The 17,434-nt window shown below is 43.4% G+C and overlaps 1 protein-coding gene across 3 annotated transcripts in view; it reads left to right on the forward strand.

Annotated features, from left to right (window-relative positions):
- samd11 (sterile alpha motif domain containing 11) overlaps positions 1–17,434 on the forward strand; it is an 84,499-nt gene that overhangs the window by 19,726 nt on the left and 47,339 nt on the right. For 2 of the 3 annotated variants that reach the window (XM_073469545.1, XM_073469544.1), the window contains exons 1-2: positions 11,799–12,574; positions 13,596–13,687. In XM_073469545.1, coding sequence (XP_073325646.1) covers positions 11,863–12,574; positions 13,596–13,687 — 804 coding nt within the window. In that variant the 5' untranslated portion in view covers positions 11,799–11,862. Of the gene's footprint in view, positions 1–11,798; positions 12,575–13,595; positions 13,688–17,434 lie in introns of those variants that run through there. The other variant, XM_073469546.1, reaches the window with a different exon arrangement.

The following is a 17,434-nucleotide window of genomic DNA, read 5'->3' on the forward strand; positions in this document are numbered from 1 at the left end:
TAAGGATCTTCCACTAAGACTGAACTTCCCTCTCAGAGACTTGAGTGTCAGCTCAGGTAGAACTTTATTTCACCCTCTGAAGCTTTAAGGAATTCATATTTCGATAACATTAAGGGCAGCAAAAATTGACCCCATAAAATGAGCTTGGAGGATTTTCTCCGATTTTTCTTGCATCCTGGTCAAAATGCGCAACAGAGCAGCTCTCATCAACCAACAATACTTCTCCTTCCAGTATAACATTGCTATTTTAGCAGCTGATCATATGTCTTTTCATCACTTATCCAATCAAGCAAAACCTATATCTGTCTCTTTCATCTAATTGATATATCACAGCATCTGCCAACTCACATGAAAACTTTGATTCTGCCTCTAATACCCACACATCCTCATTCACAAACACATGTACATGTAGACATGCATCAGTTCTCACACACACACACACACAAACACGCACACACACACGCACACACACACACACATTTACACACACATAGAATAAGCCAGCCTGAGAGGGAGTGCTGTATTGGGTTTTCTTCAGGAAGTGCGGCTCCTCCAAAGCTCTGGTCAGATGAAAGGCGAAGAGCTGTATCGATCGGCCCAGAGCGCGGAGGGGGGGTGCTGGTGGAGCGAGTGTTATGTGTGTGTGTGTTGGTGGGGGGGCAGAGCCTGTGGTGTGTCTGCCTGATGCAGGGCTGCCAGCCAGGCGAGGAGCAAAGGGCCAGAAGGGGTGAGGGGGGGAGGCTGAGAGAGAGGAGGGGGGGCAGCGGGTTGTCGCTGTGGCCCCGTGGCTCCACCGTAACCCCCTGGCCCCTCAGTGGAGAATGTACAGCACGTACACACACCCAAACACGCATGCATGCACACACAACGCCAGCACCAGACTGTTGTTGATGAGAGCTGTCAGAGAATGAAACAACATGGCCGAGAGAGAGAGAGAGAGAGAGAGAGAGAGAAACACACAAGACGTTTTTTCATCCAGTTGTCTTGTGTTACTCTTCAGAGTTAGAATGATTCGAAATTGTTCGATAAAACTGCAGATATATTTTCTTCCCACAATATCTTACTTAGAGAAATCTATGTATAACATGCTTTTGTACCCCAAAACCTTTTTTTGTCTTACAACAGACGCTAAAGTTCTCCAATGTTGTCTAAACACAAGCAGCTGCCTGAGTAAAATAGCATAATCAATCGTGAAAAAATAAATCATTTAAACAAGATAATGAATATTCCCTGCCAGCTTTCGGTCCTTGACAATTTTCACTGTTCTGTACTGTAGACACATTTTAGTCGGTACCAAAAAAGCACTGAGATTAAACAGCCAGTCCTGGTTACTTTACAACAGTCAGAGCATTTGCTTTAATATGATGTTATTCAACAACAAACAACAATAAAGCTTTAGAATGCTATGCTGGGTTATTGATAAACAGCTGATCGCCGTGTGCCAAAAAACATACGTGTGTAGAGAGGGACATATTTGCTTTTTTTGTATTTTCAACAGCTACCTCTACTGTTGGTTGCAATCTGCAGCATCAGCACTAGGTGCCAATAAATCCTACACACTTGACCTTTAAAGAGGCAATTTGTAAAACATGGCCAGAATTTATTTTAAAAACGTTCAAATGTGAAGAAACGGCAGTGTTCACGTAATGTCAAAGATCTATTGTGTTGCAGAGCTGTCTACCGAAGTTAGCATGCTAACCAGCTCACATAAGACCACTTTGTACTGCAAGAGAAGATTGTCTGATAGCCGCCTCAAATTCAGCTGAGAGATGTAAAATTAGCAAAGAATCATAGTCGCTGTAAATCACCTCCTTCATGGCTAACTGAACGACTTGCCAATGGCAGGTAGTTGCTACAGCCAAAGATAGTTACCTTCAAATTGTGTCCATTTCCTATAAATTTAAGTAAAATAGTTACTTGCAAAAATCACCTTCCTTTGGTTATTTTTACCTTTTTAGAAAAACAATCATTTCACTTTTTTTTTTCATGTCCTCGAACAACATACCTGTATTTGAGGCCCATGCATGCAATTTGTTGGGCTTTCGTCCTTTTTAACTTAAACAAAGCAGAGATGTCCCTATACTCATCATGCCTATGTCAAACAACAAAGTTCTTCATAAAAAAAAGACTAACGGAGAAGCAAAAAAATCATTTTGCTTAAAAGTAGCCGACACTGGAAAATCGGCACAAGTACAGAACATCAAGCTGTGAATAGTCACTCCTCCTCCAGGCACTAGATAGTATTGCCACAGGCACACTATAAATGAAAACCATTTGCTGGATGGGCTGTTCAAATAAATAAAAGTTAAACAGTTGACAGACCATTATTTTACATCTCAGAATTATGTGATGTGAGCAGCCACTGGCTCATATTGCAGCAGTGGAGTCTTGTCCCACTGCTCCGCCTGCGTCTTTCCACCGGAAACATCCCAAACAAACCGCACTCTTTGGAGGTCTTCAGAGGCTGAGGTCGGTTTGACCTGCGAATACATAAGTTTGTCTTTTGCACTTAATGAACAAGATTTAGAAATAGACAGATAGCTGGCTGTGGCACGCATAAATCCTCCCTCTGTGTCTTATCAGATTCATTTGAGCCAACGCAGGACCATATGTGGACTTGGGCTGGGTGTGCCCGACCCTCTGTGCTCTGTGCCCCGGGGGAGAGATCGGCCAGGGCGGCTCGCTAATTGAAATGTGTTGGCGACTCATCGACGTCTCGGCTCCAGTTTCAGGGCTATTTCGAACCGCAGTGCTGATTGCTGGTTTCACATCACACAGGGAAAAAAAAATCAATAGTAGCTGGGAGAGCTAGAGTTTATTCTTTGCAAGCAGACGTTAATGCTTTGCAGAGGGGGTTTGATATTTATCATTTGTCATTTTGTCTCTGCAGATCGGCCTGAACTTTAGAATATATCTAAATTAGTGAGAGTGATAGCTGACAGCACTTGTGAAGAGTTACCAAACAATGATGGTGGTTTGAGTGTCCACATCCAGAACTGTGTTCACAGGGCTTGCCGGGCCAAGTCATTATGCGACTTTTTCAGTTTCCCTCAAAACTTTTCCTGTGTTTCTTTTTGCATGTTTTCAACGGAGAGAAACACTTTTGACCTCTGGTAAGCACCAAAGGGGCCTCGTTATGGAAAAGTGGCTCGTGTGATTTACAAGGACTTTCAGAACCGCACAATTCAGTAGGATGAACCTCTTGCTTCTTTCCAAAGTCATCAGTGTGCTTATAGAGTGTTTTTATTTCAGTGCAGACTGGTGGTAGCATTTTGTAGTAGGTGATTATTTTGCAGGTCAGTGGACAGAACGCAGAATTTAACCTTTCTCATTGAAGGAATATTTTTACATCCAAGAACAAAAAGAACATAATACTTTGAAAATTCTTGAAAACTCCAAGTTCGAGTCCACTTCGGTCTGCCACAAAACTCTGTAGAATCTCTCAAACATCATTTAACATCCAAGTTCTCACCACTTACATCCTCTATTATACTGCTATGCATTTAACCAAATAACCTCACAACAATGTCTGCCTTTGTAGTGGTGGTAATGCTGGCCATTGTTTTGATCTTTTGTTGGATTCCAGGACCCTAATTTGGTCTTAAATTATGGTCATATATGGCACTGCCCATATCAACGGGTTTCTGTTCTTATTGCATTGTTTGAAATCATTAAGTCGGATCTCTTGAAGGCTAATGTAGCCTACTATCTGGGCTTTGGCTGCTGGTGCTGCTACCCTTCAAACACAGAGTGAGCCCTTTGAAAAATGGATTGCGGAAGAGATAAGAAATAATTTATGTTCCTATCACTGCCTCGCACAAATATGGTGGGGAATACTGTGCCAATAACTCCCACAAACTCAGAGAGGCACGCTATCTTTTACTGCACAAATTATTAACGGCGCTGGGGAGGAAGGGGAGACGCGGTGCATTTTTTTGCTAGATAGACCTGGCTCATTGCTCGTTCGAGCTTTGAGTTCACCGCTGAGCTTTATAATCAGAGATAAGGACTCCTGAAATGAAAACTGAATAAACAATCGCACTGAGTTTTTAATTTTGTAATTTCCAGCCCCATCTTCGTGTCAGTGAAAGTTTTATTTAGACAAAAGAAGAAGCTGTGAGATCATTATTTTCTGTGTGTGTGTGTGTGTGCGCGCTGTCCATGTGCTTGTGTGTGAACAGGGAATAGAAGGAGGAGGGGAGGGAGTCCAAAGGGGAGTGTTGAGGGAGGATACTCGGGGTCGGGTGTCCGCTCGCCTCTGTCGGCTGGCGTTGACAGCTACAGACGCTGGTCTAAAATGAGAATCCTCTTGGGCCGCCTGCCTGCCCATCCAGCAAGAAAATAAATCCCATGTGGAAGAGCCGCTGTGTGGGATCACAGACAGCCGCCTGACCCCCCAGATCCGCCGGGGGAGGCCAAGGGCGCCGGCACGACAGCATAAACCCCCCCTCAGCCCTCCTCCTCCCCACCAGGGTCTAATGTTACTCTGCCTGCTTGCCAACTCTGAAATTCTGGAGTTGCAGGACTGTGTCGGTCCCACACTAGTTCAGTTTAAAACCTGATTTTTTTTTAGGGGGAGTTTTTGGACGAGCAGTTTGTGAAGATTTAGCTTAAGGCCTAGGTTACACCACAAAAATAGCACTGGGGTCTCTCTGCTCTTTCAGGGCCATACACTGTTAAAAATGTTTTGAAACCTGAAACGAAGGGGAAATTTAACTTAAACCTTATTGAAAAAGGGGCTGCTGCGGTTGCTGCTGTTGTGAGACTGCACACAGTGGCCAAAAAACACCGCCTGTTGAGCAATTAGAAACACACAGCGAGTACAAAAAAGTTTTGAAATACGATGTCGTGTTTAGCATTACCACCAGATGGAGGGTATTGAAATGCCAAATTTAGTGCTTTCCAAAGACTCTTGTCAGAAATTCAGCGCTCTGATCCACATTTTTCCCTTCTAATGTGTGATGTTTCTTCATGTCTGCTAACATAGTTCACTCAAAGCCCACAGACTGTATCCCCTGAAACATTTTCTGATATTAAATTCCACAAATTCCAACTTAAGAGAGCTAAACTCCCTCCAGGACCCCAGAGAAGTTTCAAGTCTCAATAAAATGAGAAATGGGAGCACAATTTTAAAGGGGCTAATAGACTTAACAAACAGTATCGACTACAACAGAAGGTTGACCTGAAACAGGAGGTGTTCTAGCTTTTTCTTATAGCACAGAAATAAGAAGTTGCATAAAGAAAAGAGAAAGATGAAATGGTGAACCATGAAGGACGCTGGTGTAGCGCGTCCAGTTGGTTCAAGACACAACAGTAACAGTAACAGTCTGCGTTTCGTCACGAACCTTTCTAAGTGGCATTATTTGTTGTGGTGCCAGACTGCCAGCCTGACTCCATCGCCAGGCAGCCCTGGAGATTTCTCAGACAAAATAGCATTGATGGCTGAACTCGACCACTGAGTCCTATCGTAATGTCGTGATTTAAAAAGTGCCCCACCAGTGAGTGCAAAAAAATGAGTGTGCTACCTTTAGAGTTGTGGTTTGTTTGTTTGTGGTTTGTCACTGCTCATTGCGCTAACGTTACGTCTCCAAGTCCAGTTTATTATCTCCTTACTAAACATGCCCTGTTTGGTCAACCCAAGACACTCATTGGTGGCAGCGGTGTTTCTTTTCTGGCAGCCGCCGTTAGTGTTTCTTTCGGTTGTGCTGTTGTTACTTGCGTTTTCTTAGCTTAGCTTCCTCAGTATAGCTAGCCGGCGAACTGATTTAAGCTTCTGAGGCTGACACAGCTAAGTTACAGACATGGTGCGGAGATGAAGAGCCTTTTAAACTTGGCACCGTGATGTATGTCGGTGATGTCGGGGGCTAGCTTTGGCGGCTGGGTGACTTCAGTGGGTCAGAGCGACAGTGGGAAACGGCAGCGACTACAGTGGTGAGCTAATGAGTACCTCTGAGGGCACACAGTCTAATTCAAAACAACAATGTAATCGTTCATGGTAATGTTCAACTGTAGCTTATACACATACAAAGTGACTTTAAACACATATATGACTGATTAGCTTAGGAAAAAGTTATCAAACTACACAGTGACCACGAATCTTTGATGTGATCAGAATCAACTAAGCGATATTCCTGATTTTCACCTCAAGATGCATCGAGAGTAAGGTGAGAAATAGTGTTAATTTCTAATTTAGGTGAACTGGCACCTTAAGCGTTAGTTTTAAATTGAGACTATGAATCACTTGTTGGTTACATTTACAGTAATTGGGTCTTTGGCTCAAGCCAAACATGAGTTTCTTTTTCTTTAACTTCCTCCAGGAGGTTGATCATTTCTTATATTTCTGTGGGGAAATAGGAGACAAGACAATACGGCATAGCTTTCTAAAGAAATGCATACTCTTCTTTAAATAGTTAATTACTCTCGCCATGTCTCCGGTGGTGTCTGGATGTGAAGGGAGGGGGGGCTCCTGTCTGTCTTCCTTTCTTTTTTCCAGTAGGGGCAGGCCTATATATTTTGCAGCTCATGTCTGAAAGGCTGGCTCCAAGCGCTAGGGGTGGGCTCTCGCTCTCTGATGGTTTTCCAGTGAGTATTTGTCAGGTCAGACTGTGCACCGCCCGGCGGTCTCCGCTCCTCTCCCCGGGTTATTTATTACCTCTCTCCCCCGCCGGCAGCGCTGCGGCTCCGGGGCCGCTGCCAACAACGGCGCAGAGGCGGGGGCCGCGTCAAGGGGGTTCTCGCCGGACGATGAGGAGAAGAGGAATGGACGTGAAATGCATTTTGAGGAAGGACAGAATTTCAGGCTTATTATTAAGCAGCCGGCCTCGACGTGTTCAGTACACAGCTTTTGTAGTTTGTAGACTGAAGACTGATCTCAGTGAGGCCAAGAGCGAAGTGGTGTGAATGTTTTTCTAAAACTAGTGAAACAGTGTGTGGCTGGATGTAGAATAACACATAATCTCATTCTATCATCTTTTGTGTTGAAAGAACGAGTCAATCGATAATTTCCAACAGTTTTGATACTTGTGTAATTGTTTAAGTTATCGATGAATTAAAATGTCAATCATCCACAGGTCTGTGCTTTTCAATGGGAGGATAGGATATGTGTCTTTTTTATATCACTTTTAATCAAATATATTTGGGTTTTGGAAACAAACAATTTAGATTTCATTTTGAAATCTAAATTGTGATTGACATTTTAATTTTTTTCCTGACATTTTACAGAGGCTAAATGATTCATAGCTGTATTACCATATAATAGTTAATCACCATCCCTCAAAAAGAGTGCAGGGAGCTGGCGAGAGAGTCTGTAACCATAACTTTTGAAAGTGCATAGAAAGAACAATACACTTAATTACGAGTGAAAAGGCAACCAGATGAAGTCATAAACAAAAGATGCACATGGCTGAACATCTTCGCTGGATTATTCAGACAACATTATCATGTGTGTATTATTAACACAATGTCAATATTTAATTTTTTAATATCGCGATGATCGTGAGTATCGCGATAATGCGACACCCCTAATGTGAGCTAATCTTCATTATACAGTATCGGTGTGCCGAAAAGGAAAAGCTATAATCACAATGGTAAAATGGTTGATCAGAAAGCAGAAATCAATCATTTATTATTTGAATGAAATGTTTTCTGACTTTTTTTCACTGAGTTTTACAGACATCTGATATGTAAAAGTGTGCATGCAGTGAAGTGGCTCGACCACTTTTCAGTACACTTGCTGCAACATGAACTCAAGTTCATACTGATGTCACACAGACACAAACTGGCAAGAAAGAAAAGAAAGAGAGAAAGAACGATGGAGTTGAATTTCTGGAGATATAGAAGAAACACTTCATTGTGACATTGGCGACAGTGTCTGTATGAGATAACATTAGTGTAACATCATTAATAACACAAGGGACCAGGTTATGATGTATTTCAATGTTGATTGCGTGTCTCACCTAAAAAGATCCTCCGTCCAGATTTACTTTGTCTTGTTCGTTGATAGATTCATTTTCTTCCTGTGTATATTCAGTGCCAGACTCTGAGAATCACAGAGGTTTTGTGTTGTTGACTCACTTGACTAATCGCACTTGAAGCAGCATTTAGTAAAAGAGAAACCGTAAGAGGAAGAGACACCGGTGTCTCCCTCAAGATTAGCTTGTGTTTTTGCATTTTGAGTAATGTGTTCACATTTCCTTTTAGGTTTATCAGTTTTCTCGTGAAATCTAAAACCACAGCTATTCTATTAAAAAGAGTTATCATCATTCTATTAAATATTACAGCTAGATTATCAGAATCCATGCTTGCAGTTTTATTTTCTGCTCTAAAAGGTAACTGAAGTCTTGGACTAGAATTAAAAGTCTTTCAGAGTTGTGTGGTGAGAACACAAATAATGTACACAGAAGTAACTGGCTATTGAATAAGCAAGATACTTGTTTTCTGTAATATAGTTATGTACTGATATTGGGATTTCCTTATTCACTGTAAATTCATGATGTGCAAGAGCAGATGTGGTGGAGGCGGGATTTTCTTTCCTTTTCACAATCACAAAACTCTTCCACACTGTTGTGAAAGAATCAAGAAGTCAGAAAAGGTTAACCCTGGTAGAAAGGTTAAACAAGGTTTCCCAATAACACCAAACATTATTATAAAACAGGCACAAAGGCTGATGGAAAAATCGACTCAGCTAACACCGAACTGATTTTTGAAGATGTGAAAGTTAAAGTGTCGTCACTGTACAAGTTTGGGGAAACCCTCCGTGATGAGCCACTGAGAATGAGTCACGATCAGAGACCTGGAGTGGGCGTAAGAGTGGGCATGGGTGTCCCCTTTATGACTGGTTTCATCAGGGCTCTCCTGATGGTGCAACCTCCATCGCCAACGCACGTACCAGAGAGGTTTCCATCGAAACATTTCGACATGTGGTGAGGGCTGGTTTGATTAAAAAAAAAGGAATCAAAGAGCTTCTCATCTGAAATGTAGTCTTCCACTTACTAGAAAAGCTTTGCAAACATGCAACATAAATGTCAGGAGCTCGTGATTTATGTCAGTGCTACTTCTTGGGTACTCGCCTACTTGCGGGAAGTGACTAAAAGTGAAGTTTTGGTCGACAAATGGTGCCTTTCAATTTCATTTTTCAGACTGTGTCGGATTTAAAGCAGAGCTCCCAACGAACTTTTTTCACCACCACCCAAGAACTGTCCTGAAAAACTATTTCAGCCGTCCTGGAGTGAATCCAAACTGCTCCAAAATCAAACTGTTTTCTTTAGGCTCCTTTGTTAGTATGTTGGATGAAAGTTTTAGCATTTACACTACTTTTACCTCCAAAATGTACTCTACTGTCGAAGTACTTGAGTACATTTATTCACTGTAAACTGGTTGTGATGAAACCAAACTGACAGAAACTCTGTCCTGTGTGTTTGGCAGACTGTAAGCTTTTATGGCTATTTAGCTCTGTTAACTATTAGCTCTGTTAGCTGTCTCGTGTGTTTAGAAACTGCTAGCTCTTATGGCTATTTAACTCTGTTAGCTATTAGCTCCGTTAGCTGTCTTGTGTATTTAGCAAACTGCTAGCTCTTATGGCTATTTAACTCTGTTAGCTATTAGCTCCGTTAGCTGTCTCGTGTGTTTAGCAAACTGCTAGCTCTTATGGCTATTTAACTCTGATAGCTATTAGCTCCGCTAGGCAAACATACCGCAAGACTGCTGCTCATCGGCTGCTAACAGCTAACAAGGAACTAGCTTTCCTCCTGCTTTATGTAGTCAGTGCTTAGTTCAGTTTGTAATTTGCTAAGTGGGACATTCGTCCCAGACAATGAGACGCGTTAGTCTCAAGTCCTGCTTAAAGGGTAACTTTCTGCAACTAAATCTGTTCCACTACATCCTCTCAGACATCACAGTTCCAAAAGGAAAGATGTCAATCTCTGATCTGTGATTGTCTTTGGTGAGGTAGCTTACATGTGTTTTTTTTGTAAATGTCTGCCGTGTGTACTGCCTGCCTGCTCCTGGCTGCAGGCAATACACCAGTTCTGGCCAGGCTGTGGTCTCTGGCCTTCCCGTGCACCGCTTCCGCCTGCGGTGTGGCGTGCCTCCTTCCTGTGTGTCAGAGGCAGTTTGGCCTGATTTATAGGCCCCTGACACACAGCGCTCTGGACCCCACCTCTGCTGCTGGAATGGTTATCCCATGTGTTGGTGGTGCATCCACCTGGGTGGTTCTCCACTGATGGGGGTCAGATGTGGTCCTGCTCACGAGCTCCAGGAGCTCAGGGGAACATGCCCTGCAGACAGCGTGGAGAGAAAGTGCTTTCAGAAAACCTGCTTCCAGGCGGAGGACTTTATTTAAAGCAACAAGCTCACAGCAACTGTTGCACATCACTACATTAGAAATTCTCTACATGTACACCTGCTTGCAACCCAAAAATTAAATCAAAAAACAAGGAAGCATTGAGAAAGTTTAGTGGAGGAGTTTAACAACCAAAGCACTTTGATTAAGCCAGGTCACTTGAGTCCAACGTTTCAAAGGTAGACATCTTCCTTTTTGTAACGTTTGTGCAGACAACATCACACCTACTTCTGTTGTAGTTTTGTGATTAGCAGCTTGAGAAGGTTAACACCTACTGAACTGGGTCATCAACAGGTTTCACAGCTCACCTCTGTACTTCTAAAGAACAGATAAAAAAAACAAACAACCCAAAATATAACTGCTACCGCTGCTAGAAGTTTTGTGACATCTCGGGGATGGCTTTAACAGCGACGGCTGTGTACACACTGTTGAACAGTTTTAGCTCTGGCTCACTGAAGCGACTGCAGCAGGTGAGCATAAGTTTGCGGGGAGAGAGGGCGAGATGGTGTCACTGTAGGTGGAGTGTGACAAATAGACGGTTGAATTTAGACACACAAGGAGAACATGAAACCGCCTGTGCGTGGACCTGCCGGTGATGTCATGGGTAGACCTGGTGGACCGTGACGTCCGTGATCCTGACCATCTCCGTGTGTCTGATTTAAGGCTGCTACCGTTTGTGTCTGACTTTAAAACGATTGTGAACGATCGATATATTATTTTTGGTTGAAGGTCCGGTAGCATTGGGCTTTAAAGTACTCATAAAAATGTCATTTTTCGGGGAGTTGTAGATATAAATACATAATTTTATGGTAGAAATTGTTGTTGGACTTTAAAAACACTCTTTACTCATGTATAAACTGTGAATATGACGACACAGCTGTTCAAACGAGTTTTAGATTCAGTCTCATGCTCACTTCCTCTTGCTCACTAATGATGGTTCCTCCATTTTACGCACCGACGCGCCGTCCCTCGCAGTCCCCCCTCCTCTGCGTGGTTCTCGCCGAGCCTCCGCTGTTTAAATGGGCCAAGTTGAGAAGCGGCGGAGAGTGCAAATCTTGTTTGGTCTGGGTCTGTGAACTTCAGCGTGACTTCAACGACATACACAGGGGTTAAAAACAACTCTTTCCAAAACTTTCAACTGTATTAATGTTGCGCAAATAAGCTACTCAGGGATCTCAAGGCTGATATGTTCGGCTTATGTTTCTGATTAATGCCATATGCCACACTGGGTTAAGGAAAAAGGAGATATGTTTTATTATCAGTTTCTTTTTTGTCGCCTTCACTGGCTGTGAGGTTGTATCTTGGACAGATTTAAGCGCCCCGTAAGCGAATCTATTTTTTATTTTTATTTTTTTTTAAAGATTTTGAGTCTAATCAGTGAATATTTAAAAAAAATCGTTCTCTAACTTCCCCAAAGGCAAAGAAATAAGAGGCACGACGCGTAATGATCACCGTAGGTACCATAATGTCCAGGGCTCAGGGCTGCCCAGCATGTCAGGTATTAACAGAGCGAGCGTGATTAAATGTGGGAGGTAGGAGCTGTGAGGCTGGCGGAGCGCGCTGCTGCCGCCGCTGCGAGCTGGAAACTACTGAATGGGAATCTATCCGGCAACTTCACCACACCGCTGTCTGACGGCGGCGACACGGGGGCTCTGCGTAAAACCAAGCGGCGCGTCTCCGAGTCTGGGTCAGCCCAACTCACAGACGGAGAAGAGGACGCTCAAGTTGGATCGGGCGAGCAGCTTTTCACTTGTTACCGGCGCTCGGCTCCCACTAACATGCCTGCCATCAAAAAGGAGAGGCTGGATGGAGACGACATGGCACTGACTGCGTTCAACCAGTCCGAATACCTGGCCCCTTTAAATGCCACCGCGATCCCCGTGGTGACCCCGCATCAGCCGCCCTACGACCACATTTTCGCCCATCACCGCGCGTACTTGGGGCTCCACGACTCGGCGCTGCATCACCAGCAGCACCTCCACCATCACACGGACGACTTAATGCTGGAGAGGTTCTCCTCCATCCCCGACTTTCAGCCCTTCTTCGACAACGGGGAGCCGTGCATCGAGGTGGAGTGCGGAGAAAACAAGGCTTTGCTTTATATCAATAAATTGTGTCAAGGCAGCAAAGGACCCTCAATTAAATACAGGGGCGAGTGGCTCACCCCCAATGAGTTTCAGTTTGTCAGTGGACGAGAGACTGCCAAAGATTGGAAACGGAGTATTAGACACAAAGGTAAGAGCAACCTTCACTGTGGGTACAGAGGGACACCTGGTCATCAATTAAACACTTTTTAGACGCGGCTTATTCCGGGCACAAACTTAGTCTCGTGGTTGGGTGCTGAGTTTTGGAGTGAAAGGGTTACAGCAGTCAGTGCGCAAGGAGACAGATGAGAAAAGGCGCAGATCCTCCACATACCCTCCGAGGCTTTGACACACAGTTTGGGCTGCGATCGCACACCAAGCCGGGGCATCTGGAGTGGGCTGCACCGGGACTGAGGTGAAAGTTAGACATAGATAATTAATATTTGACAGTTTAAATATGTTTTTTTTTTAAATCGTTCCGTACGTACCGCTGCGCTTGTGCATGGGTGTTGACACTTTTACGCAGCGCATGTTGGCCGCGAGACAGATTTTTATTTACAAAATTCGCGTTTTGTTAGTTGTTATCGCGATCATTACATTTATAGCTGATTTTATACATAGGTGTCAGATTTTCTAAAAAAAACATGAACAGCATCAACACTGTTCCGGTTTATTTTTATGTTTGCGTTCATTTTTATACAATAATTGCGCTTGATGTGCGCACCCCCTCACCACACACACGCATTCACTTAGGCACACACACAAGGTTACTCAGGCAGAACTGACACGCGTTAAGATGTGTGAGTGTGTGTGTGGTGTGGGGGGGAGGGTGTCGCCCCCAGGTCAAAAATGGTAGCCTAATAGTTTAATATACAGATTCTTACAGACAGATGACAGTTGGCTGCTGTCTCTCTGGCTCAACACACTGGGCTGTTGGTGGAGTTCAACTTTATGGTAAAAACGTAGAGAGGTGAGCCAAGTCTGTCTGCAGGGACCGACTCCACAGTATACTGTGTTTATAGGATCATTTTGGCCAGGATTTGTGTTGAAAACTTTAAGTCTTGTAGATGATGAAGGGGCCCCTTGCATCTTATCACATGCTGTGTCATGGAGGACATGTGGGATATGACTGTATTCTCTAAAAGTGTTTCTCTTGTTTTTTTTTCCTTCAGGGAAAAGTCTCAAGACTCTCATGTCCAAAGGAATCTTACAGGTGCACCCTCCAATCTGTGACTGTCCTGGTTGTCGGATTTCATCTCCAGTGGTGAGGCTATTTCATCTTCTGTCATACTGGTGCTCTGTCTGTCTGCATGTGTGGGGAAGCTTCATAGAAGATTGAGTTTTAGTCTGACTTGAGGACATTGGCTTTGCTGTGGATATGTCGTATATATAGAGAGTATGTAGGGTTAAAAGATGCTGGATTGTTCACTGTGGTAGTGAAGTATTCACCTCATTGGTGAAGGTTGTAACTTTTCATGTATTTCTGTTGAAAAACCTAGATGTAGTCCGGTGTTTCTTATTTTGAGTTAGTCTTTTGTAGTAGGTAATGCAACTGCTCTTGATTGTTTTTTGCTCAGTTATATTAATGATGAATTTGGGCTGGGCAATATATTGATATCATATCGATATTGTGATATGAGACTATGTATCGTCTTATATTTTGGATATCGTTATACCGGAAATGGTGTTTGTCTTTTCCTGGTTTTAAAGGCTGCATTACAGTAAAATTATGTCATTTTCTGAACTTACCAGACTGTTCTATGTGTTCTGATACTTGTCTTTACCTGCTTCATCATTATCCACATCACTGGTGATTATTTATTAAAAATCTCATTGTGTTATTATTTTAGTATAAGTACCAATAGTCATCCCTATAATACTGTCCCAACATCGATATCGAGATATTTAGTAAAAGAAATGTCATGAAATTTTATTTTGTTGCCCAGTCCTCGCATTTATGAAGTGTGAAATATATCGAAATATATATATCATGTATCGTGATATGGTCTAAAAATATTGCAATATTATTTTAAGGCAATGTCCGAGTCCTATTATGACTGCTTGGCTATTATATCAAGTCAAGTCTATTGTATTTGTATAGTATTTATATATTCCGAAAACACAATCTGTACTTTTGTTACTAATGTGTTGTTTTTTATTTATTTCTTCCAAACATACCTCAGACCATATAACACATAACTTTAAAGGGGCACGATGTAGTTTTCGGTGAAGAAATTCAAACTCAGAATTTTAATATTTATGATATGAATAAGGAAATAATACCTAATTACTCAGAAATATTTATTTTTTCCATAACTGAATAAACAAGCCGTCCTCAGAGGAAAATAAGGTCCCCAGAACACTGTTTGAAGCTAGAAAGGTGGCAGGGTCCGCCACATATAAACAAAGTAAAACAGGATGAAACTGTGTTGTCCTTTAAGATCAGTTTGTTTATTTGTCATGAAAAGTAAGAGAGTTTGTTTAGAAATACAAAATTAGTCAATGATTCTCTTCCAGTCTTCTTCCCCAAAACTGCATAGTGCACCTTTAAAGCTTGTGTGAAAGCAGGACAAGGCACACTGATATTTTATTGTGACAGTTGTGTTCACCCAGCTCTGTAAGCTCAAACCAGTGAGTATGAGTATATGAGTGTATGTTGGAGCATTGTCTGTCTTTGTAACCTTGACAGTGAAGGACCCTACAGGCACAGATGTCAACGTTGACGCTAATTTTTCTCAGCGTGAATATCAAATCCACTTTCAGCCTCTCGCTGATGCAGAGTATCAAACAGCCTTTTTTTTTTCATTCAGAGGCACTGAGCTGTCCAGTCTGGCTGCTTGGCGTTAGGTGTCGTTGGTCGGTGCTCTTTTGTCCCATTGAATCAGTCTCCTCACCTGGCTGTTGAACTTTTGTTTGCCTTGTGCTTCCCTCAGGGCTCGGCCATGGGGCACCATGCCAAACCTTGAGGCCTTGCAGGTGTGTCACGATTACAGCATCACCGCTCTGTGCGTGTGTGTGTTTGTCTGTGTGTGTGTGTGTGTGTCAGCTTTGAGCAAGCACGCTGCCGGCTCACCGTCGCCAAATCTGTTCACACAGGTGCGGCGGGTTATATGTGTGTGTGTGTCTGTGTGTGTGTTTTTATCACCACGAAGCGCATCTGTCGTCGCTCCCAAGCACTAATCTTGAGGGAAGGGTGTAAGAGGCTTAGCGAGCTACTGAGCGTGGCTACTGCTGATTATTGTGTGCGAGGCACGCAAGGCAAAGGCGGTTTAGATAAGCCGGAGGTGTTTGAGTGATACAGGTAAACTGGTGACATTTTTCACAGCCAAGAATGAAGACCTGCACCCTAACACGCTGGGTTCAGCCAAAACGAATTACCTGTGGGAGGCAGGGGGGCAGAGAAAACAGACAGTAGAAATGCTCATGTCTTATTTTTTATTTTTTTTACACAAGGATTTAAGAATCCTTCGCTTATGTTTAGGCTTATTACAGATATCAGAGTGATTAGGTTTTGGCTTGCTAGAGCTCGCACAGTTCCACTTCAATTATAGCCGTGACGGAGTACAACTTTGTTATTGACGTAAGCAGGGATATGGGAGCCTTAAGGTTGTTGTTGTAGCCTACTCTCCCTCTCTGTCTCTTCCTTTCCTTTCTGGTGGTGAAGCTTGAAGTCTAACCCTGCAAGTGAATACCACCGTGACACTTTCTCACACACACACACACACACACACACACACACACACACACACACACACACACATACACAAAGTATGTTGGCAGTTCCATGCGAGGCGGTGAGGGTTAGGCGGAGGAGGGAAGGCAGCGGGACTTGTATGGCCTGTACTGGCGTCTCCCTCTCTCCCCACTGACTCCCCTCAGGGCATGGCAGCCAGCACTCCCTCACTGATGAGCTCTCTCTCTCTCTCTCTCACTCACACTCTTGCACACACACGGACACACACACACACACACACACACAAACACACACTATATGCCTGCCTGCCTACTGACACAAATTACCTCATGCAGTCACTTATTTTGAAAGTTTGACGGCTGAACTTTGAGTGATCTTGTTTCGCTATAGGCATGAGGCAAGCGATCATAAAAAAAAGTGCAGCAGCTGGTGGGAAGACTTTTCACCTGCCCGCTCACAACTCGGGGAAGTTAATTTGCCGTGTCGGCCCGGGCACAAGCTGTTTATAACGGCACGACACAAACTGAACTGTTGTTGCGGCTTTGCATTTAAATGTGCCGATGATTTTGATCCGCAGTTTCTGATTGATGTGCTGCTGATAACTAGCTGTCGAGCTGTGTTAGGTGTGTTTGTCGTTAAAGGTTGCCCCTTTTAAGTTGTTAGATGTTGCTTATTTTGTGTCATTCTTTTGAGTAATACTCAATATCATGTGTGCATGTTGAAGTTAATTTGTAGCTCTGTATGTTTGTATCTGTGTCTCCATGAGTGCATGTCTGTGATTATTTGTACGCCTGCGATGCCTGGCTGACTTGCCTGCTTGCTGTGTGTGCGTGTGTGTGTTCGTGTGTGTGTCTCCTCCCGGGAGAGCTGGGCTTCCTCTGCTCTGTTATTTCAGCGGAACTGGCGGAGGCCGGGAGGAAATTACACTCCCCTCCTCCGGCTCGTAAAGACCTCCTCCAATCAAGGGCTCCTCTTGCAAAGTGGAACCAAACACACACACACACACATCTCCACACAAACACAGCCATGCACGGTTTTGCCTATAACTTGCAGTCTATCTCATTACATTTTCATAATGCCATTTCCAATAGGGTTAATGGGGAAAAGATAATTAAAATTAAAGTGCACCATATTGAGTCGAATAATAGAAGTTGAGCTGTTATGTGATGTGGAGTCGTCTTCGTAGATCAACTACCTACTGTATACTGCTTCTGTTTAATATGTTGTGTGTTTGTGTGCGTGCTTGCGTGCATGTTGCTGAGGCTATGTTGCTATGGTAACACCGGAGTCGGTCATTGGCCCAGGAGTGTGCAGAAC

This window comes from Pagrus major, chromosome 7 (assembly GCF_040436345.1).
Source record: "Pagrus major chromosome 7, Pma_NU_1.0".
Taxonomy (NCBI): Eukaryota; Metazoa; Chordata; class Actinopteri; order Spariformes; family Sparidae; genus Pagrus; species Pagrus major.